Here is a 26,020-nt window from a genome sequence, read left to right as displayed (position 1 = left end):
GCGCCCATCGACAGTAGCCATCCTCAACGACTATGTGGTGGTTGAGGGCTATAAATACCCCCAACCACCACCACTCCAAGCATCCAAGTTTCCAGCACTTCACATTCAATACAAGAGCCAGTGCATTCACTCCTAGACACAATTCAAAAGAATCAAAGCCTCTCCAAGTCCCAAATTCACTCCAAACACCTAGTGTTTTGTTCGTGTTCTTTGAGCTCTTGTTTCTTGGATCACTTTCTTCTTCCTCATTCTTGTTCTCAAAGTGGCTTGTAATCAAAGCAATAGACACCAAGTGTGTGGTGGTCCTTGCGGGGTCTAAGTGACCCGTTTGATTAAGGAGAAAGCTCACTCGATCTAAGTGACCGTTTGAGAGAGGGAAAGGATTGAAAGAGACCTGGTCTTTGTGACCACCTCAACGGGGACTAGGTTCTTTAGAACCGAACCTCGGTAAAACAAATCACCGTGTTCATCCACTTTATTTCTTGGTTGATTTGTTTTCCCCTCTCTTTCGGACTCAGATTTAATTCTAACGCTAACCCCGGCTTGTAGTGTGTGCTTAAGTTTATAATTTTCAGATTTCACCTATCCACCCCACATCTAGGCGACTTTCAAGTGCATCAAATCGAACTGCTTAGGTGTTTTCAGAACTGAATGTGCCAAGTAGTAGCAGCGAGGCTAAGGGAGACGGCACGAGGACTTTGACTCACCTGCTCTTTGTGGCCCTACGGGAAGTACACGATGCACGTGCCGACGGTGGGGAGGCAGATGAGCGGGCCAGCGCACGCATGCCATGGCTCTGAGTTGAGGCACTTCTTCTCTGCAGACCACAGTGCACCATCATAAGCAAAAAAACGAATTGATCCTGAAACCAACAACACAACATAGGGAAGCGAAACCTAGTAAAGCAGGCACTGACACACTTTGCATGTGGAGTCATCCATTGTCGTGGCGAGGGAGAGCCCTAGGTATGCTCCTCCACCACCGACTCGTTGATGGATGACGAAGAGGACGACGCGGTCGCCATCGCCATCGCTTCCGCTTCCGCAGTTAGGAGAGGAGCGGACGGATCTCTAGTGCTTGGGCTCGGGCTACGCCGGTGGGGAGCCCTCATTGTCCTATCGATCCCCCATTGGTCAAGCATCTCATGTATTTGTAGGGGCGGGGTCGTCTCGTCGCGACAGCGAGGCGATGGGACGGAGCCCTTGGGGCATCACGGAACGATAATGGAGCGGAGCGGAGCTGGCGGCGTGTGGGACGCAGAGGCACCATCCTATGGCGAGAGGGCGGGTTCGGGATGAGCAGCGAACATTGCATTGGCGCGCCATTACGGGGGAGGGAGATTGCCGCGGGGGACGCCGAGATTGCCGCGGGGGAGGGCTAGCTTGCCACGGAGCGCTTGCCGAGGGCGCGTCGAGATTGCCACGGGGGAGGGCGAGCTTGCCGTTGAGCGCTTGCTGAGGGCGTGCCGCTGCGATGTCGGGATGAGGCGTGGCGAAGCCGTGGTGGACGCCCACGCTACGTACATACGGTGTAGTAGAGATAACAAAATATCAATGTCACTTCCAGGGGTCGTTTGGTTAAAAAATAGAATAGTCCATATCGTCTTTTAATTCCTCATTTTGTTTTTTGTTTGATTTGAGAAATAAAATAATATAATCTTTATTATATTAAAGCAACAGTTTCAACGGTCGTCCTGCGCCATTTTTTATTTGCAAAAAAACTCCCTCGTTTTTTAACAACCCGCAGTATATTGTTGTCCGGGATCCAAGAACGTTGTGTCCCCATCCATCCGCACTCCTATCCCATCCACCCGCTTCTCCGCATTGCCCGCCTGCATCCTTCGGCATCCCAATCTATACAAGCCCCTGGTAACAAACTCTCACACTCCTCTCGGGTGAGCTGTCAGTTATAGCTTATCTCGTCGAAATCAACCATAAACCTTCTATAAATCCCGAGGCGTGATCGAAGGAGTAGACTCATCTTGGCGCCCAACAGCACAGAGATAGGCTCACCTTACGCGCAAGGAGGAGGCTAGGCGTGTATCTGCATGCTACTACTGGGTCTCGCGAATGGAGGTGGTGTGGTGCGGGGGCATGTGGGTGTGAGCGTCGGTCCTGCTTAGGATGGATGGAGTCGCGACGGCAGCTGTCGGTCCTGCTGCTGTGGAACTGACCGACCTTCTGGAACTCTGCGTCGTCCAGGTGTTGCTCAGGCTTAACCTGCCAGAGATCTGTAGTCTCACGTAGCTCAACCACGCGTTCTGCAACGCGGCTGGGGCTGACTTCGTGTGGGAAGCGAAGCAACCGGAGAACTACAGTTACCTGATAGAGTTCGTCTGGAGCGGCGACACGAGGAGGCAGAAGCGGCAGCGGGTCGTCAAGACAGGGAACTATGCGAGGCTTGCGCCTTTTATTTTGTGACGGCAAGGTGAGATATTTTGCTTCCTTCTTTGAATTCATCGTCTTTTCTTTGTCCATGACCGAGTGCTTCCTAATTTGTGACCCCTGGAACATTTTTCTAGAGCTCAATAAGAGATTAGAAAAAAATCAGTTGAGTACTTACTACAATATTATCTTTCAATTGAAATAAGTCATTTGTTTTCCTTTTGGAAAATTGTGTGCTCTGTCTTAGGGCTGACTCAAATTAGTGGCAAGGAAGATCGCTACATTTTAGGCCACATGTATCTGCTTGCTGCTAATGGAGGGGTCGCCCTAGACAAACGATGTCGTTGGGCGAGGTCGTAGGGACCCACTGAGTCTATATTTTCCCCAATTTGAATATTGAATATTTTTCCACTGTAGTTATAAATTTGAAAATGGATTGATATATGTCATGTCACACAAATATCCTCAATTCATGAATGTTTGTGTACAATTGCTACCAAGCATATTCACCTTAGGTTCCTTTCATCCAATATATAACATGACATTTGTGTACCTCGTCACAAGGTATATTAGTGTCCTCCAACAAACGAGTTTGCCGTTTAGGTTCTATGGTTGATTGAAATTAATATAATGCGGCTAAAACATGACAAGTACAGTGGAATTTAGAAGTCACACTGCTAATTAGTTACATGTACATGCTATGGTTTCTATAAATCATATAGGTAGGCCTTGCTTAAATGAAATATTTATTCAAACACCATTATATTAAATATTTATTGAAATTATTAGTAGGTTTATATATTTACAACATCTGTCTTTTATATAACGCAAACAAACATGAGTTGCAAAAAGCCAAGCGTTGGGTTAATAAACTCATTCTTAAATATAGTAGAGATGTGATAACTGGTGTGAACTAATATATAGCTTTGTAGCTACAAGTGACAATAGCCTAATCAATTCACAAATCCTCATGTGAAGTAGTATTCTAACCAATATATTGATGAGAGATTATGTTTCAAAATTATGTGAAGTAGTAAAAATGAACATATCCTCTTTCAGACCTTCATTATATTGATGAGAGATTAGTTTAAAAGAAACTCAAGCTTTCATTAGTCTCTAACAGTCTCTAACAGTTTCCAATTCTTCGTGCGGTCTTGGCTTATTTTTACAACTTTCCTTGACTCAGATTCAACCATGCATCCATCACTCTCCTATATGATCTGTGTGCCTCTTCATTAGTAGCCTATCCATCTTCTTCATGGATCACATTTTCGCTTCATTGGTAACTCGGTTTGTCTTCTGCTAGTAGAGACCATGAGATGATCAAGAGATTTTTTTTCACTTCACACGTACACAGCACGCAACCTCCGTCGTTTGTGTCGATTGGGCAACATGGACTCAAGCTTCTCTTTCTTCTTTGGTAGCTCCAGATCGTCGACCTTGGCGAACCATGGGTGGTTGAGCGCGGCGGCTGCCGTCAGCCTCCTGTTTGGGTTGCATGTAAGCAGGCCACTGAGCACTTGGAATCCTTCCGTGGACAGCTTCGTCTCGGGGAACAGATCGCGCAGGTGGTTGTTCCGCTGCATGTCCAGCTCCGGCATCACCTCGGTGGCGAATGGCGTCGACGAGAACCACGGCCACGTGCTGTCGTCAGGCACGCCGAGCACATCGAAGATCGCGCAGAGCTGCCCGTCGTCGTGGGATCCCTGGAAGAGAGGCCTGCCGTTGTTGACGAGCTCCGCCATGACACAGCCGAGCGACCAGACGTCAACCTTGGTGTCGTAGTCGGGCTTTCCCAGCAGCATCTCGGGCGCCTGGTACCAGAGCGTGCCGGCCGGCTCGTACGGGAGCCGCTCGTCGGTGGACATGGCGAGCCCAAAGTCACAAATCTTGACGACGCTCTGACCCTCGCCGACAAGGATGTTCTGTAGCTTTATGTCGCGGTGGATGATGCAGGCTTCGTGCATCTTCTTGGTGCCCGTAAGTAGTTGCCACATGGCGGCGCGCACGGTGGCCTCGGGCAGCGGCGGGCTCCCGCGGGGGCGCTGATGGAGAAGATCGTGGAGGCTGGTCTCCATGCACTCCATGACGAGGTACCTCTTCCAGGTGCCCGGGTCGCGGACAACGCCGTGGAAGCTGACGGCGAATGGGTTGGCACCGCCGCAGCACGCCTCCTCATGGAAGCGCGCCTCGCGGAACACCATAGTGAGGTCGCCGTCGGCTGCGCTGTGGCACTTCACGGCGACGATCTGGCCCGTGGCACGGTGGCGCGCCTTGAAGACGGCGCCGAAGGCACCCGCGCCGAGGCGACAGGTCTCCTCGAACTCGTACTGCTCCGAACTCCTGACGGCGATGCGCTTTCTCTTCAGGCCGGTCTTTACCGCGGCGGCAGGCTCTACGGAGGCAGGCATCACGAGTGAATTAGTTGGACGACGGCGGATTGCGTTGCCTAGGCTAGGCTGGGGACGAGGCGAGGAGATCAGATGGAAGACGTGGTGACGGTGACGACGGACAAGAGATTGGGGGTGCAGGTGCAGATTATATAGCATTGGCCGACTGCGTGGTGCGTGCTGCACGAGTCTAAAAGCCAGATTACAGCAAGGCAGTTGCACGGTTGCACCCCGTGTCAATCGAGCGAGCCGATGGATTATGATGTTGAGAGTAGTTTTTGTTTAAGAAATGTTGTTCACCGTTTGGTTCAAAAAAATAGAATAGTCCGTCGTCTTTTAAATTCCTGTCCTCATTTTGTTTTTACTTTATTTGTGAAATAGAATATATAATAACAATATATCAATGTCACTTTGATGGGCCATTTGGTTCAAAAAAACAGAATAGTCCATATCGTCTTTTAATTCCTCATTTTTTTTTGTTTGATTTGAGAAATAAAATAATATAATCTTTACAATATTAAAGCAACAGTTTTAACGGTCGTCTCACGTTATTTTTTATTTGCAAAAAACTCCCTCATTTTTTTTACAACCCGCAGTATATTGTTGTTCCGGATCCAAGAATGTTGTGTCCCCATCCATCTGCTCTCATATCCCATCCACCCGCTTCTCGCATTGCCCGCCTGCATCCCTCGGCATCCCAATCTATACAAGCCCGTGGTAACAAACTCTCACACTCCTCTCGGGTGGGCCCTCAACTGTAGCTTATCTCATTGAAAATTTCGTCGAAATTAACCATAAACCCGTTAGGCGTAACCGGAGGAATATTCTCATCTTGGCGCCCAGCAGCACAGAGATAGGCTCACCTTGCACACAACAAGGAGGCCAGTCATGTATATGCCTGCTACTGCTGGGTCTCGCGACTGGAGGCGATGCGGTGCAGGGGCATGGGTGTCTGTCCTTCTTGGGATGGACGGATTCGCGACGGCAACTGTCGGGCCTGCTGCTGTGGGACTGACCGACCTGTCGGAGCTCTGCGTCGTCCAGGGTGCTGCTCTGGCTCAACATGCCAGAGATCTGTAGTCTCGCGCAGCTCAACCACACGTTCCGCAACACGGCGGGGGCTGACTTCGTGTTGGAAGCGAAGCTGCCGGAGAACTACAGTTACCTGATGGAGTTCGTCAGAAACGGCGACGCGGGGAGGCAAAAGCGGCAGTGGACCGTCAAGACAAAGAACTATGGGAGGCCTGCGCCTTTTATTTGGTGACGGCAAGGTGAGATATTTTGCTTCCTTCTTTGAATTCATCATCTTCTCTTTGCCCATGATCAAGTCCTTCCTAAGTTGTGACCCCTAGAACATTTTTCTAGAGCTCAATTAGAGATTAGAAAAGAACCGGCTCAATACTTACTACAATATTATATTTCAATTGAAATAAGTGTCGGGGACCATAATTAGGGGTACCCTCAAGACGCCTAATTCTCAGCTGGTAACCCCCATCAGCATAAAGCTGCAAAGGCCTGATGGGTACGATTAAGTCAGGGATCAGTCCACACGAGTGACTCGATCACGCTTCACCCGAGCCTAGCCTCGGCCAAGGGCAGCCGACCTTGAGAGACTTCCGTCTCGCCCGAGGCCCCCTTTTTATGGCGGACACATCACCGGCTCGCCCGAGGCCTTGGCTTCGCTCAGAAGCAACCTTGACTAAATCGCCACACCGACTGACCAAATTGCAGGGGCATTTAACGCAAAGGTGGCCTGACACCTCTATCCTGACACGCGCCCCCGGCAGAGCCGAAGTGACCGCCGTCACTCCACCGCTCCACTGGCCAGTCTGACAGAAGGACAGCGCCGCATGCGCCACTCCGACTGCAGTGCCACTCGACAGAGTGAGTCTGACAGGCAGTCAGGCCTTGCCAAAGGCGCCACGGCGAACTCCGCTCCGCCCGACCCCAGGGCTCGGACTCGGGCTAAGACCCGGAAGACGGCGAACTCCGCTCCGCCCGACCCCAGGGCTCGGACTCGGGCTAAGACCCGGAAGACGGCGAACTCCGCTCCGCCCGACCCCAGGGCTCGGACTCGGGCTAACACCCGGAAGACGACGAAACTCCGCTTCGCCCGACCCCAGGGCTCGGACTCCGCCCTGGCCTCGGCCGAACGACTTCCGCCTCGCCCGACCCCTTGGCTCGGGCTCGGCCACGGCAACGGAAGGCAGACTCAACCTCGGCTTCGGAGGAACCCCCACGTCGCCCTGCCTAGGGCACAGACCGCCACGTCAACAGGAAGCGCCATCATCATCCTACCCCGAATCGACTCGGGTCACGGAGAACAAGACCGGCGTCTCATTCGGCCAGCTCCGCCGAAGGGGCAATGATGGCGCTCCACAAGCTCTATGACGACGGCGGCCCCCAGCTCTCTTACGGAAGCAGGACGACGTCAGCAGGGACTCGACCGCTCCAACAGCTGTCCCTCCGCCAGGCTCCGCCGCACCTCCGACAGCCACGACATCACGCCAGCAGGGTGCCCAGATCTCTCCGGCTGCCACATTGGCATGTACCTAGGGCGCTAGCTCTCCCTCCGCTAGACACGTAGCACTCTGCTACACCCCCCATTGTACACCTGGATCCTCTCCTTACGACTATAAAAGGGAGGACCAGGGCCTTCTCAGAGAAGGTTGGCCGCGCGGGACCGAGGACGGGACAGGCGCTCACTTGGGGCCGCTCGCTTCCCTCACCCGCGTGGACGCTTGTAACCCCCCTACTGCAAGCGCACCTGACCTGGGCGCGGGACGAACACGAAGGCCGCGGGACTTCCACCTCTCTCACGCTCGACTCCGGCCACCTCGCCTCTCCCCCCTTCGCGCTCGCCCACGCGCTCGACCCATCTAGGCTGGGGCACGCAGCACACTCACTCGTCGGCTTAGGGACCCCCCTGTCTCGAAACGCCGACAGTTGGCGCGCCAGGTAGGGGCCTGCTGCGTGCTGACGAACAGCTCCCCGTCAAGCTTCAGATGGGCAGTCTCCAGCAACCTCTCCAGCCCGGGACGGTGCTTCGTTTCGGGACTCTTGAGTTCATGTCCTTCGACGGCAGCTACGACATGATACTTCTTCCACCGCCGCGCGACTACGACAATGGCGGCCGACAACCCGCCCGCCGGCGGCGGAATCGACGACGTCTTCCCCGCGTGGTGGAAGAGCAACATTCAGGCTCGCTCCGTTCTCTCCCCCGCCAACGGAGGAGGAGGCGGGGCCGTCAAGGCCAGGCGGGAGGCCGCGCTTCGTCGGCCGTCGAGCGAATCGACGCCCCCGACGCCCCGACGGAAGGCACGCCGGACGTCGACCTTGCGTTCAAGACGGAGGCAAGCGCCGTCCCCCCGCGGCACGCTGACCCCGAGCAAGAAGACGACGCCGGCGCGCTCGCGGGAAGCCTGCAGGATGTCGCCCTCGAACCAGAGATGACGGTGCAACCAGTCCCCGATGTGACTACGTCGCTCCTCGTCGACCAAAAGGTACCGACTAACTCCCATCTTGCGTCATTTCGACTCGGCCTCAACCCGCCAAACGACCTCGTTTCGGCGGGCGCTCTCATTGAGGCGAGTGCAACCCCACTGAGGTTCCGTATGCGGTCGCCTTGGGACCGACTGACGGACGTCTCGACCTACGGGCCCTCTGGGTCCGAGGAAGATGACGATCCCAGCATAGGTTGGGATTTCTCCGGACTTGGCAACCCCAGTGCCGTGCGGGACTTCATGACCGCATGTGACTACTGCCTATCCGACTGTTCCGATGGAAGCCGCAGCCTTGGCGACGAGAGCTGCGGCCCAAGCCGCGAATGTTTCCACATCGAGCTAGGGGATCCCTCTGAAGGCAACCATCCTAGCATGCCGGAGGACGGTGATCTCCCTAGGCCGGTGCCTCGCGCCGACATCCCACGGGAGCTAGCTGTGGTCCCCGCTCCGGTGGGGGGTTACGACCCACAACTCGAGCAAGTCCGCGAGGCGCAGGCCAGGCTCAACGAGGGAACAGGAGCGCTTGAGCCGATCCGTCGGGACGTCGGACATGCATGGGTGGGCCAACCCCTGGCCGGAGAAATACGTCATCTGCCCCAAGGTCTCCAGCACCGCGTCGCCAACGATGTCAGGATCAGGCCGCCGCCCACATCCAGCGGGGTTGGTCAGAACCTGGCAACCGCAGCAATGCTCATCCGCGCGATGCCGGAGCCGTCAACCACCGAGGGTCGGCGAATCCAGGGAGAACTCAAGAATCTCCTGGAAGGCGCTGCGGCCCGGCGGGCCGAGAGCACTGCATCCCGAAGGCAAGGATATCCCTCGGAACCTCATGCCGCGACTTCCCGATTCATGCGGGAAGCCTCGGTCTACACCGGGCGCACGCGCAACACCGCGCCTGCGGCCCCGGGCCACCTCGGCAACGAGCACCATCGACGCGACCGTCGGGCTCACCTCGACGAAAGGGTGCGCCGAGGCTACCACCCCAGGCGTGGGGGCGCTACGACAGCGGGGAGGATCGGAGTCCCTCGCCCGAACCACCCGGTCCGCAGGCCTTCAGTCGGGCCATCCGACGGGCGCCATTCCCGACCCGGTTCCGACCCCCGACTACTATCACGAAGTACTCGGGGGAAACGAGACCGGAACTGTGGCTCGCGGACTACCGCCTTGCCTGCCAACTGGGTGGAACGGACGACGACAACCTCATCATCCGTAACCTCCCCCTGTTCCTCTCCGACACTGCTCGCGCCTGGTTGGAGCACCTGCCTCCGGGGCAGATCTCCAATTGGGACGACTTGGTCCAAGCCTTCGCTGGCAATTTCCAGGGCACATACGTGCGCCCCGGGAATTCCTGGGACCTTCGAAGCTGCCGGCAACAGCCGGGGGAGTCGCTCCGGGACTACATCCGGCGATTCTCGAAGCAGCGCACCGAGCTGCCCAACATCACCGACTCGGATGTCATCGGCGCGTTCCTCGCCGGCACCACTTGCCGCGACCTGGTGAGCAAGCTGGGTCGCAAAACCCCCACCAGGGCGAGCGAGCTGATGGACATCGCCACCAAGTTCGCCTCTGGCCAGAAGGCGGTCGAGGCTATCTTCCGAAAGGACAAGCAGCCCCAGGGCCGCCCATCGGAAGAAGGTCCCGAGGCGTCTGCTCCGCGCGGCGCCAAGAAGAAAGGCAAGAAGAAGTCGCAATCGAAACGCGACGCCGCTGACGCGGACCTTGTCGCCGCCGCCAAGTATAAGAACCCTCGGAAGCCCCCCGGAGGTGCAAACCTCTTCGACAAGATGCTCAAGGAGCCGTGCCCCTACCATCAGGGGCCCATCAAGCACACCCTCGAGGAGTGCGTTATGCTTCGGCGTCATTTCCACAGGGCCGGGCCACCCGCCGAGGGTGGCAGGGCCCGCGACGACGACAAGAACGGAGATCACCCAGCAGGAGAGTTCCCCGAGGTCCGCGGCTGCTTCATGATCTATGGAGGGCATGCGGCGAATACCTCGGCTCGGCACCGCAAGCAAGAGCGCCGGGAGGTCTGCTCGGTGAAGGTGGCGGCGCCAGTCTACCTAGACTGGTCCGACAAGCCCATCACTTTCGACCGGGCCGACCACCCCGACCATGTGCCGAGCCCGGGGAAATACCCGCTCGTCGTCGACCCCGTTGTCGGCGATGTCAGGCTCACCAAGGTCCTGATGGATGGGGGCAGCTGCCTCAACATCATTTACGCCGAGACCCTCAAGCCCCTGCGCGTCGATCTGTCCTTCGTCCGAGCAGGCGCTGCGCCCTTCCACGGGATCATCCCTGGGAAGCGCGTCCAGCCCCTCGGGCGACTCGACCTCCCCGTCTGCTTCGGGACACCCTCCAACTTCCGAAGGGAGACCCTGACGTTCGAAGTGGTCGGGTTCCGAGGAACCTACCACGCCGTGCTAGGGAGGCCATGCTACGCGAAGTTCATGGCCGTCCCCAACTACACCTACCTGAAGCTCAAGATGCCGGGCCCCAACGGGGTCATCACCGTCGGCCCCACGTACAAACACGCGTTCGAATGCGACGTGGAGTGCGTGGAGTACGCCGAGGCCCTCGCCGAGTCCGAGGCCCTCATCGCCGACCTGGAGAACCTCTCCAAGGAGGTGCCAGACGTGAAGCGCCATGCCGGCAACTTCGAGCCAGCGGAGACGGTCAAGGTCGTCCCCCTCGACCCCAGTGGCGACACCACCAAGCAGATCCGGATCGGATCCGGGCTCGACCCCAAATAGGAAGCAGTGCTCGTCGACTTTCTCCGCGCAAACGCCGACGTCTTTGCGTGGAGTCCCTCAGACATGCCCGGCATACCGAGGGATGTCGCCGAGCACTCGCTGGATATTCGGGCCGGAGCCCGACCCGTCAGGCAGCCTCTGCGCCGATTCGACGAGGAGAAGCGCAGAGTGATTGGCGAAGAGATCCACAAGCTAATGGCAGCGGGGTTCATCAAAGAGGTATTCCATCCCGAATGGCTTGCCAACCCTGTGCTTGTGAGGAAGAAAGGGGGGAAATGGCGGATGTGTGTAGACTACACTGGTCTCAACAAAGCATGTCCGAAGGTTCCCTACCCTCTGCCTCGCATCGACCAGATCGTGGATTCCACCGCTGGGTGCGAAACCCTGTCCTTCCTCGATGCCTACTCAGGGTATCACCAGATCCGGATGAAAGAGTCCGACCAGCTAGCGACTTCTTTCATCACGCCGTTCGGCATGTACTGCTATGTCACCATGCCGTTCGGTTTGAGGAATGCGGGCGCGACGTACCAGCGGTGCATGAACCATGTGTTCGGCGAACACATCGGTTGCACAGTCGAGGCCTACGTCGATGACATCGTAGTCAAGACACGGAAGGCTTCCGACCTCCTCTCCGATCTTGAAGTGACATTCCGGTGTCTCAAGGCGAAAGGAGTCAAGCTTAATCCTGAGAAGTGTGTCTTCGGGGTGCCCCGAGGCATGCTCCTAGGGTTCATCGTCTCCGAGCGAGGCATCGAAGCCAACCCGGAGAAGATTGCGGCCATCACCAGCATGGGACCCATCAAGGACTTAAAAGGGGTACAGAGGGTCATGGGATGCCTCGCGGCCCTGAGCCGCTTCATCTCACGCCTCGGCGAAAGAGGTCTGCCTCTGTACCGCCTCTTAAGGAAGGCCGAGTGTTTCGCTTGGACCCCTGAGGCCGAGGAAGCCCTCGGCAACCTGAAGGCGCTCCTTACAAAGGCGCCTGTCTTGGTGCCCCCGGCGGACGGAGAAGCCCTCTTGGTCTACGTCGCCGCGACCACTCAGGTGGTTAGCGCCGCGATTGTGGTCGAAAGGCAAGAGGAAGGGCATACATTGCCCGTTCAGAGGCCGGTCTACTTCATCAGCGAAGTGCTGTCCGAGACTAAGATCCGCTACCCACAAGTTCAAAAGCTGCTGTATGCTGTGATCCTGACAAGGCGGAAGCTGCGACACTACTTCGAGTCTCATCCGGTAACTGTGGTGTCATCCTTCCCCCTGGGGGAGATCATCCAGTGCCGAGAGGCCTCGGGCAGGATCGCGAAGTGGGCGGTGGAAATCATGGGCGAAACGATCTCGTTCGCCCCTCGGAAGGCCATCAAGTCCCAGGTGTTGGCGGATTTCGTGGCCGAATGGGTCGACACCCAGCTGCCAACGACTCCGATCCAACCGGAGCTCTGGACCATGTTTTTCGACGGGTCACTGATGAATACGGGGGCCGGCGCGGGCCTGCTCTTCATCTCGCCCCTCGGAAAGCACTTACGCTACGTGCTGCGCCTCCACTTCCCGGCGTCCAACAATGTGGCCGAGTACGAAGCTCTGGTCAACGGATTGCGGATCGCCATCGAGCTAGGGGTCAGACGCCTCGACGCCCGCGGTGATTCGCAGCTCGTCATCGACCAAGTCATGAAGAACTCCCACTGCCGCGACCCGAAGATGGAGGCCTACTGCGATGAGGTTCGGCGCCTGGAAGACAAGTTCTTCGGGCTCGAGCTCAACCACATCGCTCGGCGCTACAACGAAACCGCAGACGAGCTGGCTAAGATAGCCTCGGGGCGAACGACAGTCCCCCCGGACGTCTTCTCCCGGGATCTGCATCAACCCTCCGTCAAGCTCGACGACGCGCCCGAGCCCGAGGTACCCTCGGCTCAGCCCGAGGTACCCTCGGCTCAGCCCGAGGCACCCTCGGCCCAGCCCGAGGTACCCTCGGCCCCCGAGGGCGGGGCACTGAACGTCGAGGAAGGGCAGAGCGGGGCCACGCCAGATCAAGATTGGCAGGCCCTGTACCTGCAATATCTCCGTCGAGGAGAGCTACCCCTCGACCAAGTCGAGGCTCGGCGGGTAGCGCGACGCGCCAAGTCATTCGTCTTGCTGGGCGACGAAGAGGAGCTCTACCATCGCAGCCCCTCGGGCATCCTCCAGCGATGCATCTCCATCGCCGAAGGTCGGGAACTGCTGCAAGAAGTACACTCGGGGGCTTGCGGCCACCACGCAGCGCCCCGAGCCCTTGTCGGAAATGCTTTCCGGCAAGGCTTCTACTGGCCAACGGCGGTGGCTGACGCCACTAGAATTGTCCGCACCTGCGAAGGGTGCCAATTCTATGCGAAGCGGACGCACCTGCCCGCTCAGGCTTTGCAGACAATACCCATCACCTGGCCCTTCGCTGTATGGGGTCTGGACCTCGTCGGTCCCTTGCAGAAGGCGCCCGGGGGCTACACGCACCTGCTGGTCGCCATCGACAAATTCTCCAAGAGGATCGAGGTCCGACCTCTGAACAGCATCAGGTCCGAGCAGGCGGTGGCATTCTTCACCAACATCATCCATCGCTTCGGGGTCCCGAACTCCATCATCACCGACAACGGCACCCAGTTCACCGGCAAAAAATTCTTGGATTTTTGCGAGGATCACCATATCCGGGTGGACTGGGCCGCCGTGGCTCATCCCATGTCGAATGGGCAAGTAGAGCGTGCCAACGGCATGATTCTACAAGGGCTCAAGCCTCGGATCTACAACGACCTCAACAAGTTCGGCAAGCGATGGATGAAGGAACTCCCCTCGGTGGTCTGGAGCCTAAGGACGACGCCGAGTCGTGCCACGGGCTTCACGCCGTTTTTCCTAGTCTACGGGGCTGAAGCTATCTTGCCCACTGACCTGGAATACGGCTCCCCGAGGGCGAGGGCCTACACCGAACAAAGCAACCAAGCTAGCCGAGAGGAATCGCTGGACCAGCTGGAGGAAGCTCGGGACAGGGCCTTACTACACTCGGCGCGGTACCAACAGTCCCTGCGACGCTACCACGCCCGAGGGGTCCGGTCCCGAGAACTCCAGGTGGGCGACCTGGTGCTTCGGCTGCGGCAAGACGCCCGAGGGAGGCACAAGCTCACGCCCCCCTGGGAAGGGCCATTCGTCATCGCCAAAGTTCTGAAGCCCGGAACATACAAGCTGGCCAACAATCAAGGCGAGATCTACGGCAACGCTTGGAACATCAAACAGCTACGTCGCTTCTACCCTTAAGATGTTTTCAAGTTGTTCATATACCTCGCACCTACGCCAAGTTTAGTCGTCAAGGAAGTGTCGGCCTAGCCTCGGCAAAGCCCGACCCTCCCTCGGGGGCTAAAAGGGGGGAGACCCCCTCTGCGTCGAATTTTTCCTCGAAAAAGGATCTCTTTTTAGCAGGATTTCTTTCGTGCTTCTTGACTACTTCGGAAAGCGGATCTTGGAAACGACGGGGTACACGTAAGCAGCCGAGGCTGACCGAGCCGAGGGACTCCTACGCCTCCGGGATACGGATACCTCACTCATCACCTTCTGCGATAAGTAACTTGCGCTCGGATAAAGCGACTCCGTGGACCGAACAAGTCATCACGTTCGGAAGCTCTCCTGCCGAAGCAGTCCTTCAAGCTTTCTCGACTAAGTCGGGGACAGGGCCTCATGGACGGGTGAGAGCACGCGTAAGCGGCAAGGCCGACCGAGCCGAGGGATTCCCACGCCTCTGGGATACGGATACCTCACTCGTCCCTTCCGCGAAAAGCAACTCTCGCTCACACAAACATCGCTGTTACCGACAGAGTCCAGATGCTCGAAACAAGAGGAAAAAAGACGCAGCTTCGCAAGCGCAGCGAGGGTGTGTTCTTCTGGCCTCGGCGGCCGCAGAAAGCACACGCTACAAGATGATCTGATCCTGCAGGCTCGGGTCTTCACGCTGAAGGGAGCCGTAGCACCCTCGGCATCGACGACGTCCTCAGCAAAGCCCGACCCAGCCTCGGGCGGCGCCGCGGTCCAGGGACTCCTCCGGGAATCCGGCCCGAGCAGGCGGCTCAACCGGTTACCCTTGGGGCCTCGGTCAACCGGCTTCCAAGGGCGCCAGCCCGACCCGAGGCCTCGACTGATCGACTTTGGCGTCGGCTCCGCTGACGGACAACACGGCTAGGCTCCGGCCAACCAGGTTCCCATTCTCGAGCCAACTCCGCCTCTGTTCATACTGATATCGCTACCCCTGGCCTCGGCCCACCGAAGGGCGGCCGAGGGGTCTCTTTAACTAAGCTAGAAGAGCCCCAGACAACAAGGCCGAACGGGCCGAGGGATTCCTACGCCTCTGGGATACGGATACCTCACCCGTCACCTTGACACGGGGCGACTCATGCTTGGTAAAGCGGTTCAGATAATCAACAGGCGAGACTTAGTGCTCGAAAATGAGGAAAAAACACGGCTCCGTGCCGAAATTACACACATGTTCAGGCCCCGACAGCCGCGATGAACAAAAAACACTGGCAGCCAAGGTGCCATCACAAACGGGACTCCGGTTCCGTCCCCGAGGGCACGAAGCGACCTCGGGCCTGCGGGGCGACGAACGCCGGGAGGCTCGCCAGCGACCTCTGCAGCGGCAGCCATGGCCCCAGGTGAACACGATCACCGGAAGGCTCTTGTTCGCGGTCCCACTCAAGGGATGCGAACAAGTCGTCAAAGCCAAAGAGCGGGCCGCTCCCAAGCGCTCCGGTAGATCCTCGCTGCCGTCCTCGCCCCGAATGCGAGGGGGGAGACGGAATGTTGCATCCTAGCTGGACAGCAACAGTTCGCCTTCCCCGGCATGACTGGAGGACGACTCCGTCGTAGCGCGGGAGGACGATTGCCACCATCAGAAGCTAGAAGAGGAGGTGGTTCGCCGACCCGCACGCGAGGTAGAGCCCCGGCTCGCCTCGACCCCCGCCCCAGCGAGGATGACGAACACACCCGATGCTGAGGGCGGGATCACAGCCTGGTTTGCCTCTCCCCATCCAGGAGCTGGAGGTCACCGTCTTGGGTGGCCGCCGGCGGGAGGGAGCAACCAGGCTGCCTGATGAAAATCCTTGAAGCCGAACGATGGCTGAGAGGTACCAACTCCCATGGAGTTGCGTTCCTCCAACGAGGAGGCGGAAAGGCGGCGGATACCCCCCATCCGGGGGCTTGGAAGATGGAAAGACACGACGCTTAAGGGAGGAAGAAGACATGGTTGCCTTCCGAAAGGAGTCTCCCTCCTTTTAAAGGCAACTCTCCCTACGTGCGCCCCCAGGCGCCGCGGGCTGAGTCTTCTCCAACACGCTCCAAGGCCCTCCCCTGCGACTCGGGGGCTGGGTCCCGCATGTCATGCAAGCCGGCTCAGGGCAGAAGAAGCCAAACCGTCGCGCGTGGTGCGCACGACCGTCCAGCGGTTACAAGCGACCCCCCATTTTCGCCCAGACCAACGGGCAGAAGGGGCGGGCAGCCACGCAGGCGGCATGCAACCGCGCCAGATGGACGCGCTTCTCCGACTTCTGACACGCCAGCTTGGGAACCCAGGCCCACGCGTTGAGCAACCGGCGCGCCAGTTGCTGCATGCAAGCAACTGCACCGCCACTTGTGCCACCATCGCGCCTCTTCGGTTGCGAAGCCTATGCCGCGACTCGAGGCGACCCAACAGCGCCAGACTGGCGCGTCGGTCAAAGCGACCGAAAGTGGGCCGGCAGTAATAGCGGTGGCAGGCGGGCGGGCGCAGCGGTCACGTCGTCAGCCAGGCTCACGTCCCATCCTGGGACAGCAAGAGAGCCTCCTCTCAAGGCGTGAAGACGGTGCACCCGTGACCCGTTCCTCGAACGGATCGCACGCGCGCAACGGCCGCCCCGCCAACCACTCGCCCCGTCGCATTAACTCCGCGGCGGGACACGCGGCGCCTCTGGCAGGAGGAGCGCGCGACGCTTCACCTTCGTCGTAATAACCGCGTCAGAAAAGGTACGCCACGTCGTCCGATTTCGTATCCTTTTCCGTTTTCCTCTTTCTCTATCTCTTGCAACAGGGACCGGGAAAGGGGGATACCCCGAAAGGAATCCTTCTCCGCGAAGGAACCGGGCTCCGAGCCCCCCATTACTGATCAGGGGTTCGAAGGCTGGCCCTCCGAAGGGTTCAACAGTCGCCTCAGATCGCGTGGGCCCGACACCCACTACTGGTCAGGGGTTCGAAGGCCAGCCCCCCGAAGGGCTCCATGGCCGCCTCAGGCTACTCGGGCTCCGCGCCCATTACTGATCAGGGGTTCGAAGGCTGGCCCCCGAAGGGTTCACAGTCGCCTCAGACACCGAGCGAGGGTTGACCAGGGGTACGTTCGATACATAACCGAGGCTCGGGCTGCGCTCCCGAGGTACCCTAGGACATTTCCGAGACCAGCGGGAACGATCTTGTAACAGAATCCCATCGGAGGGAGGCATCGAGCCCTCGGACCCCGTCGCCAGGGGACCGGGTCCGGCAAATCACCCGCAGGTACTTTTGGGCGTGCCTCCGGGCCCCTAGCCGACCCCCAACGAACGGGGCACAGACGTCCACTCGGATTACCCGCTTGCAGCTCACCGGAGACACCATGTTCGGTGCCCATCGAGGGTAACATGGCGCACTCCCCCCCTCCTCCTTGCGGAAAGGCGACGTAGGGGCGTATGTAAAAAGTCGAGTCTGCCCCTGATCGTCCTCTCGCCCTGTGCAGAGGCTCGGGGGCTGCTCTCGCAAAAACCGGCTCCAGCCAAATCGTTGACAGCGTCAACATACCAGCCCGAGAGCTTGGGCCCCGACCGTGCACCCGGGCTACGGCCAGTTCGCATGAGGGAACGACCAGACCAGCCGAAGCGTTAAGCGAAGTATTAAGACCTCGAAGGAGTGTAACCACTCCTCCGAGGCCTCGGGGGCTACACCCGGCGGGTGCGCTCGCGCGCACCCACCGGAACGAAATGCAACCGAGAAAGGCTGGTCCCCTTGCAAAAAAGTGCGACAAAAGCCTCCAAGCGAGTGCTAACACTCCCTTCGAGGCTCGGGGGCTACTGTCGGGGACCATAATTAGGGGTACCCTCAAGACGCCTAATTCTCAGCTGGTAACCCCCATCAGCATAAAGCTGCAAAGGCCTGATGGGTACGATTAAGTCAGGGATCAGTCCACACGAGTGACTCGATCACGCTTCACCCGAGCCTAGCCTCGGCCAAGGGCAGCCGACCTCGAGAGACTTCCGTCTCGCCCGAGGCCCCCTTTTTATGGCGGACACATCACCGGCTCGCCCGAGGCCTTGGCTTCGCTCAGAAGCAACCTTGACTAAATCGCCACAACGACTGACCAAATTGCAGGGGCATTTAACGCAAAGGTGGCCTGACACCTCTATCCTGACACGCGCCCCCGGCAGAGCCGAAGTGACCGCCGTCACTCCACCGCTCCACTGGCCAGTCTGACAGAAGGACAGCGCCGCCTGCGCCACTCCGACTGCAGTGCCACTCGACAGAGTGAGTCTGACAGGCAGTCAGGCCTTGCCAAAGGCGCCACGGCGAACTCCGCTCCGCCCGACCCCAGGGCTCGGACTCGGGCTAAGACCCGGAAGACGGCGAACTCCGCTCCGCCCGACCCCAGGGCTCGGACTCGGGCTAAGACCCGGAAGACGGCGAACTCCGCTCCGCCCGACCCCAGGGCTCGGACTCGGGCTAACACCCGGAAGACGACGAAACTCCGCTTCGCCCGACCCCAGGGCTCGGACTCCGCCCTGGCCTCGGCCGAACGACTTCCGCCTCGCCTGACCCCTTGGCTCGGGCTCGGGCTCGGCCACGGCAACGGAAGGCAGACTCAACCTCGGCTTCGGAGGAACCCCCACGTCGCCCTGCCTAGGGCACAGACCGCCACGTCAACAGGAAGCGCCATCATCATCCTACCCCGAATCGACTCGGGTCACGGAGAACAAGACCGGCGTCTCATCCGGCCAGCTCCGCCGAAGGGGCAATGATGGCGCTCCACAAGCTCTATGACGACGGCGGCCCCCAGCTCTCTTACGGAAGCAGGACGACGTCAGCAGGGACTCGACCGCTCCAACAGCTGTCCCTCCGCCAGGCTCCGCCGCACCTCCGACAGCCACGACATCACGCCAGCAGGGTGCCCAGATCTCTCCGGCTGCCACATTGGCATGTACCTAGGGCGCTAGCTCTCCCTCCGCTAGACACGTAGCACTCTGCTACACCCCCCATTGTACACCTGGATCCTCTCCTTACGACTATAAAAGGGAGGACCAGGGCCTTCTCAGAGAAGGTTGGCCGCGCGGGACCGAGGACGGGACAGGCGCTCACTTGGGGCCGCTCGCTTCCCTCACCCGCGTGGACGCTTGTAACCCCCCTACTGCAAGCGCATCTGACCTGGGCGCGGGACGAACACGAAGGCCGCGGGACTTCCACCTCTCTCACGCTCGACTCCGGCCACCTCGCCTCTCCCCCCTTCGCGCTCGCCCACGCGCTCGACCCATCTGGGCTGGGGCACGCAGCACACTCACTCGTCGGCTTAGGGACCCCCCTGTCTCGAAACGCCGACAATAAGTCACTTGTTTTCCTTTTGGAAAATTGTGTGCTATGTCTTAGGGCTGACTCAAATTAGTGGCAGGGAAGATCGCTACATTTTAGGCCATGTATTTGCTTGCTGCTAATGCAGGGTCGCCCTAGAGGAACGATGTCATTGGGCAAGGTCGTAGGGACCCACTGAGTCTGGAGCGGAACAGGTCTGTGAGGTGCGGTGTTACCCTCGAGTCGACGTGATCTGCTGTAGCGGACGACCATGGTGGCTATGTGTAGGAGGGTGCGAAGGGTAGGGTGGCTCACCGAGACATGTATGTTCGCGTTGTCCCGCCCACGCAGAAGCCGCGCGTTGTCGCTCCAGCTCCAAAGGTGAGCGAGAAAGTTAGCAGTCGGAAGGGTAGTGGACACGCGAGCTTCTTAGCTGGGGCTCAACTCTTTTGTCTAGAGGGGGCTCGTATGGGCCGTTGGGGTGTTTGTCGCGCTTGTAAGCAGTCGAAAGGGTAGTGAACACGCGAGCTTCTGAGTTGAGGCTCAACTCTTTTGTCTTGAGGGGCTCGTATGGGCCATTGAGGTGTTTCTCGCGCTTGTAATGGGCTTTGTTGTCTTTATTCGTTGTAAAGAAGAGCACATGATGTATAAAGAAAATCAATAGATTATTTTTAGTTCTATTTTCCGTTATTATCGCTCTATAGTTTGTTGCATTGATTTTAACACTGTGTATTTATTTGCTATAAATTAAATTTTATAGTTAACCAAATCACCAAATGTTAATAAAGCTGGCTTGAAGCAAAAAGAATCCCAATTACATTCTCATCTAGCATAAGATCATTCTTCAAACCAAATATTCTATCAGTGCGCTTAGGGATTCAACTTTGGATAAATAGTCGCTGATACTCCAGAGTTTTCCTTTGTTATATCTCTATACATAAATCACTTTGTTTGTGTTGTAAAGCCAAAGGAATAGCAAAGATAAAAGGACCACTTATCAAGACCATGAAAATCAAATACAATGGCCAAAGTTATTTGATATTCTTGGTCGGTGTTCAAAGGACAAAGCCTATACGATCACTTCACTGATAGGCGAAGCCAAAACTAATTTATTTACATAAAAATTCAATTTAGTTTAAGATTTTTATTCGCTGGAATAAGAAGATCCAATTTAGTTCAAAGGACAAAGCATGTACAATCACTTCGTCGATGTTCAAAGGACAAAACTAATTTTCTTCGCTGGCGTAAGAAAATGTAACACCTCAAAATCCAATTTGCGAGTTTAATAGAAAGACTTTTAATTTATTTATTTGAGTCAATTATTTTTCTACATACATAGAAATATCTACTTGAATAAATAAAATAACTAATTTAAGATTTAGTTTGCATTTCATGTTAGATTTTTTATTGGTGCATTTAGTAGGATTTAAAGTTTAAATCTTATTTGAATTGGAATTTGGAATTTGATTTTGGGTTGCATTTGATTTGGAATGGTAAAAAGATTGTTATTTTTGTAAAACAATCTAGTGATATTTTAGATTTTGTATAAGGAATCTATAAATATCACTCTGACATATTGTCACACATGGATTTAGGGGCCAAACCGGGTGCGTCTCAAATGTGTGCTGAGATTAAGTCTCACACATATGATGACTCATGGTTTCGAAACGAATGTCACATCTTTAATATATAATGGAGTTATGTACAAAATAGTTAAATAATTACGTCATACGAAGACAACGATCCAGCTACCATAGTTAACTGAGAGACGACGGCCTAAAACTCTCACGAATTTCATCGCGACATCCTTCATGCTCCTCATCTTGTGGTACATGTCCTTGACCTGGGGGTGTGAGTACAGCTACGATGACCTCAAATATGTTCATCGCTCAACAAGTTGTGGGCAATAATGTGCATGAGCTCACTTACGGTGGGGCTCATGTGAAGTGTAAAACTTACCGAAGAGGATGGTTAAAGTTGATGTTGGGAACTTGTTCTCAAATGCTATGAATTAAGAACAAGGCAACACAAAAAATATTAAACGTTAAAGTCCTTCGTCCTCCGACGCATTATTTCCCTTGGGATATAATGATTTTCGGACGAAGGTTATGAAGGACGTACCTTCATCAACGCAACATATAATAACGAAGAGAAAATCATATGAAATATAAAAGATAACATGAACAATTATGTATTATTATCAACTCATTTCTATTTCATTATTAAGGAAAAATAGAAATGATATCAAGTTAGAAATGTACCTTCGGCTCGAAAGAAGGTAAGAGTACAGGCGTGACGCAAAAGCAAATGTCAAGTCAGCGTGAACAGTATGGGAGCATTGTTCATCTATTTATAGGCACGGGATGCAGCCCATGTAAAATTACACCCATGCCCTTCACATTTTCTAATGATTATATAGTGATCCATCGAGGTCTAAATAGCCTTTTCCCTTTTAAGTCGGTTCCCCTTTTCTGCTATCCTGCCGAAGCTTCCCTGTGCATAGCTTCGGCTCTGCGTCAACCTTCGTCTTCTTTGTGTTTCTTGCATTGTGGTTCTGATCCAAATCCGAAGGTACCTGTTCATATATTATACTCCAGAAACACTGTTAAATCATGTTTTTGAGGACCTTCGGAAGCCGAAGGCCCCCAACAGTAGCCCCTCGCAATGTTAATTTGTTAGATAACGAATTCAGATTGCGATATGGACGAAGGCCCTAAGCCGAAGGTCCGAAAAAACATCTTCCCTTTGCTAGAATAGCAACAGTCAATGACAACCTGGGCCCTCTAACTTGGAGCGCGTTGGGCGTATAAATAAGAACTCACCCCGGACACATTTGGTATGCTTACTTTGCTTTGCTTGATTTCTTAGCTCTTGCTTTCCAATAGTTGCTTTGTTTCTTAAGTTTTCCGAGCTTCGGATTTAAGCCATATTTTCGTCAGTTCCGAAGATAAGATGTCTCAAGACAAGAAAGCAATTGCTGAAGCGAAGCTAACCGAAGAGGAGAAACTTCTTGAGGAAAAGACTGCTAGATTCATTGAGTCAATTGCAAAGACAAATACAGAAAAGATTACAAAAGAAATTCTGGAAGGCTTATCTGAAGATACTGATGACAGCGATAGTTATGATCCAGAAAGCGGGGGCGAAGACTCCGAAGATCGGCCCTGGCGACCAAGTCACGCAGTCTTCGGAAAATCGACTATCAAACAGAGTCATCTTGATAATATGAGGGGAAGATATTTTCGAGATATGTCTATTGTGAGGGCTGACGTCGGAGATAAGACTGCTCCTACTCCCGAAGAGAATGAAGTCGTGATCTACCGAAGCTTTTTCAAAGCAGATTTGTGGTTGAAGTTTTAAAGATATACCAGATTTTCCTTCACCAAATTACTCCCGAAGCAATAATCAGAATGGGAATCTTCGTCTGGGTCGTGAGGAGTCAGGGTTTGGAGCCAAGTGCAAAAAGTTTTTGCAGCATGCACGAACTTTTATATGAAACAAAACCCTGGGGTAAAGAGCAGTATCATAACAATTTTGGTTGCTATAGCTTCGTTGCTCGTTCTGGCTCAAGCTGCCCATTGCCAACCTTTCGGAAAAGATGACCCGGAGACTGGATGAAAGAATGGTTCTATGTAAAAAATGATTTAAAGGCCCGAGAAGACGTTAAAGAGATTATCATGCGCCCTATCTGGCAGCGCTTCGGCCTCCGGAAATCGAAGGTAGAGATGGATGAGGCAGTCGAAGGATGCCAAAGGGCCTTCGGCATAGTTTGCTCTTTCATCGGGACCAGGGATTTAATCCAGGAGCATATAGCCTTCAGAGTATGGCCACTTGTAGAGAAGTGGGAAATGCCGAAGGAGACTGTCTCTAAGACTTGCGAAGGAGAGCTGGTTCGACTAAAATACACCTTTAGATATGGAGATAAATTTGATGAGCCAAATGATGACTGGCTGAAATGTATCGAAGCTACAAGTGATGAACTGCTTGGGCCGTATTCCAAAGCCGAAGATAACGCATTATTTGCGGCCTTCGGGAGCCAAAAAAAGAAGAGGCTAAATAGAGTTTTTGATGCTATTGGATTCATGTACCCTGACTACCGCTACCCACCACGGGGGCAGAAGAGAAAAAAATGCAACTTCCGGGAAGGATGTTGCTTCAGCCGCTTCAAGCGTGCCTGCGCCGAAGAGGAAAAGGTGAAGGTTCTTACTCGCCGACCGCGCTACATTGAACCGGCCATAGTGCCTGAATTTGGTGGTGAGACCTCTTCGGCTATTGAAGCCAAAGAACCTGCCCTTACGCAGAAGATTGAAGAACCGGCTGCAATGCCGAAGGTTAACAAGATTGAAGAACCGAGAACCGAAGAGACAAAAATATGAGAAGTTCTAAGCCCTTCGGCAGGAGCGGAGATGCCGAAAACTCAAAAAGGTCTAGCAGCGACCCCCAAAAGAAAAAGGATGATTAATGTTCTAGATGTGTTGGAGACAATAAAAACTTCAAGCTCTACCCCAGAAAAAGTTGCCAAGGCTTCGAAAACGCAGATTGAAGCCGAGACAAAGCCGACCGAAGCCGAAGCTACAACGAGCCGGGTTGATGCCGAAGCTGGGCCTTCAGTGCCCGCCAAGGAGAAATCCCCGGAAATTGGAGAAAAGGCAGTAGGGGAAGAAAAATCTGTCGCTCCTATTCCCGAAGCTTTGAAAGAGAATACTGAGTATATTATCCGTCATGCTTCGGGAAAAAATCTTTCTAAAGAAGAAAAGCGAGAAGCTCAATACTATGCCCAGAAACTGAAATATCCAAAGGGGGCATTGGTATTCAACGGCAGTGGAGAAGAAGATTTCTTGTATTGTCTCCCAGACAGCAAGGAAATTTCTGTTTGTCGGGAGATGAGCAGAAGCTTTGGATTCCCGACACTAGAAGACGGGCTTTCGGTGCTATCGAAAGATGAATTGGCTGACAGTTTAGCATATAATAGTTTAAAGGTGTGAGAATGAATTTTTTGTACTTAAAAACAAAAATTTGTTTTATTTGCTTATACTTAATACCACGCTTCTTTTTGCAGGGCCTGATTCTTAGCAATGCCCTCAGGGCGCAGAAAAATGCCGAGGGCGAAGGATGTACTATAGCTCTAAACAACCTTCGTTCTGAAGTAATTGAACTAAGGAACGAAGGTCTTGAAAAAGATAAAATATTAAATTCACTAGTGAAAAAAATAAAAGAAGACGAAGCTACTTCCAAAGCCCAAGGTGAAGCCCAAAAATGTGAAGTTGAAGACCTTCGGAAACAGCTGGCTGAAGCAAAATTGAAATGTGTTATTGCCGAAGCTGACTGAGACGCCAGTAATTACTGGAAAAATTATTGGGAAAAAAAGTTGTAGAACTTCGCTCCTCAAAAGAAAGATGTTACGAAAAATCTGTAGAATGTGTGAAAAAGATAAAAACTAGCTTCGCCAATGTTGGCGCATATTCAAGTGAAGACAACTTCGTACGGGGCGATCCCGAAGGCCCAATTGAATGGATCAGCAGCGAGGCCGAAGCCTTTGAGGAGATTTTAAATGATCGTGGGGACGTCTGTGCCTTCTCTGGTGCAAGAGGAGTCGCGACTATTTTGGAGAAAGCAGGGTGTGAACATGTGAAAACTTTGGCGCAAGCCGAAGCTGCTTTATCTATTGATGATACAAAGGACCCCTCGGCCGAAGCAAGCTTAGTTGGTAGAAAATTCTTCACTGACATCTGGGAAAATGGCGGCCGAAGGATGGCCCACGAAATAATAAAGAAGAGCGAAAAGATACTCATGATGCTAGGGAAGCAACAAAGACGGCTGAAAAAGCTGCGGAACTCGAAAGGCGAATAGGTATTGCTTAATAGCTTTTAACTTTATTGTTTATTTTTGTGACTTCGAACTTATTTACGTTTTCTACCGCAGCCGAACTATCTACTCCCCCAGAGCCCTTCGAGTCATTGGTCGATCCAGAGGCAAAGGAATCAGTAGAAATTATTAATATGGCCGAAAGCATTATGGACGAAGTCGTTACTCAACTGCTGACCGAAGCTGCAGACAAAGTTTTGAAAGAAGAAGAATAGATATTGTAAAAATATTGCTAGAATATTAATGTAACATTTGCTGGACTATGTTTGTAATTTTTGCTGCTCATGGATTTTGAATGTAATATATAAGTAGTTTTGTAATTCATTTCTTTGCGATGCATGAAATTTTTATGTACATACCTTTTTTGAGCCTTCGGCGAAAAAACACTTTCCCGTCTTTTCATGCTTCGTAAAGAAGAGCTTTTATGCTTCGTGAAAAATCCTCCAATCGTCGCAAAAAACTTTAATGCTTCGTCAACAATAGATTTTTCCTCCATATCATAGTGCTTCGTAAAAAATCCTCCAGACGTCACCCAAAAACATTAATTCTTCGTCAACAACAGATTTTTTCCTCCT

At 54.4% G+C, this 26,020-nt stretch overlaps 1 protein-coding gene across 1 annotated transcript; it reads right to left on the bottom strand.

Moving 5' to 3' along the window:
* Positions 1 to 3,727: 3,727 nt before the first annotated feature.
* LOC103645503 (putative cyclin-dependent kinase F-2) lies at positions 3,728 to 4,795 on the bottom strand. Its single transcript, XM_008668544.2, has one exon. It carries the CDS (start codon positions 4,793 to 4,795, stop codon positions 3,728 to 3,730), a length of 1,068 nt encoding a protein of 355 aa, XP_008666766.2.
* Between the last annotated feature and the right edge of the window lie 21,225 nt (positions 4,796 to 26,020).

Source organism: Zea mays, chromosome 1 (genome assembly GCF_902167145.1).
Source record: "Zea mays cultivar B73 chromosome 1, Zm-B73-REFERENCE-NAM-5.0, whole genome shotgun sequence".
In the NCBI taxonomy this organism is placed as follows: domain Eukaryota; kingdom Viridiplantae; phylum Streptophyta; class Magnoliopsida; order Poales; family Poaceae; genus Zea; species Zea mays.
This window is presented reverse-complemented; position numbering and strand designations above follow the sequence as displayed.

Excerpts from the sequence above, each read along its gene's own strand:
- LOC103645503 (XM_008668544.2), bottom strand. The coding sequence starts at position 4,795 with ATGCCTGCCTCCGTAGAGCCTGCCGCCGCGGTAAAGACCGGCCTGAAG.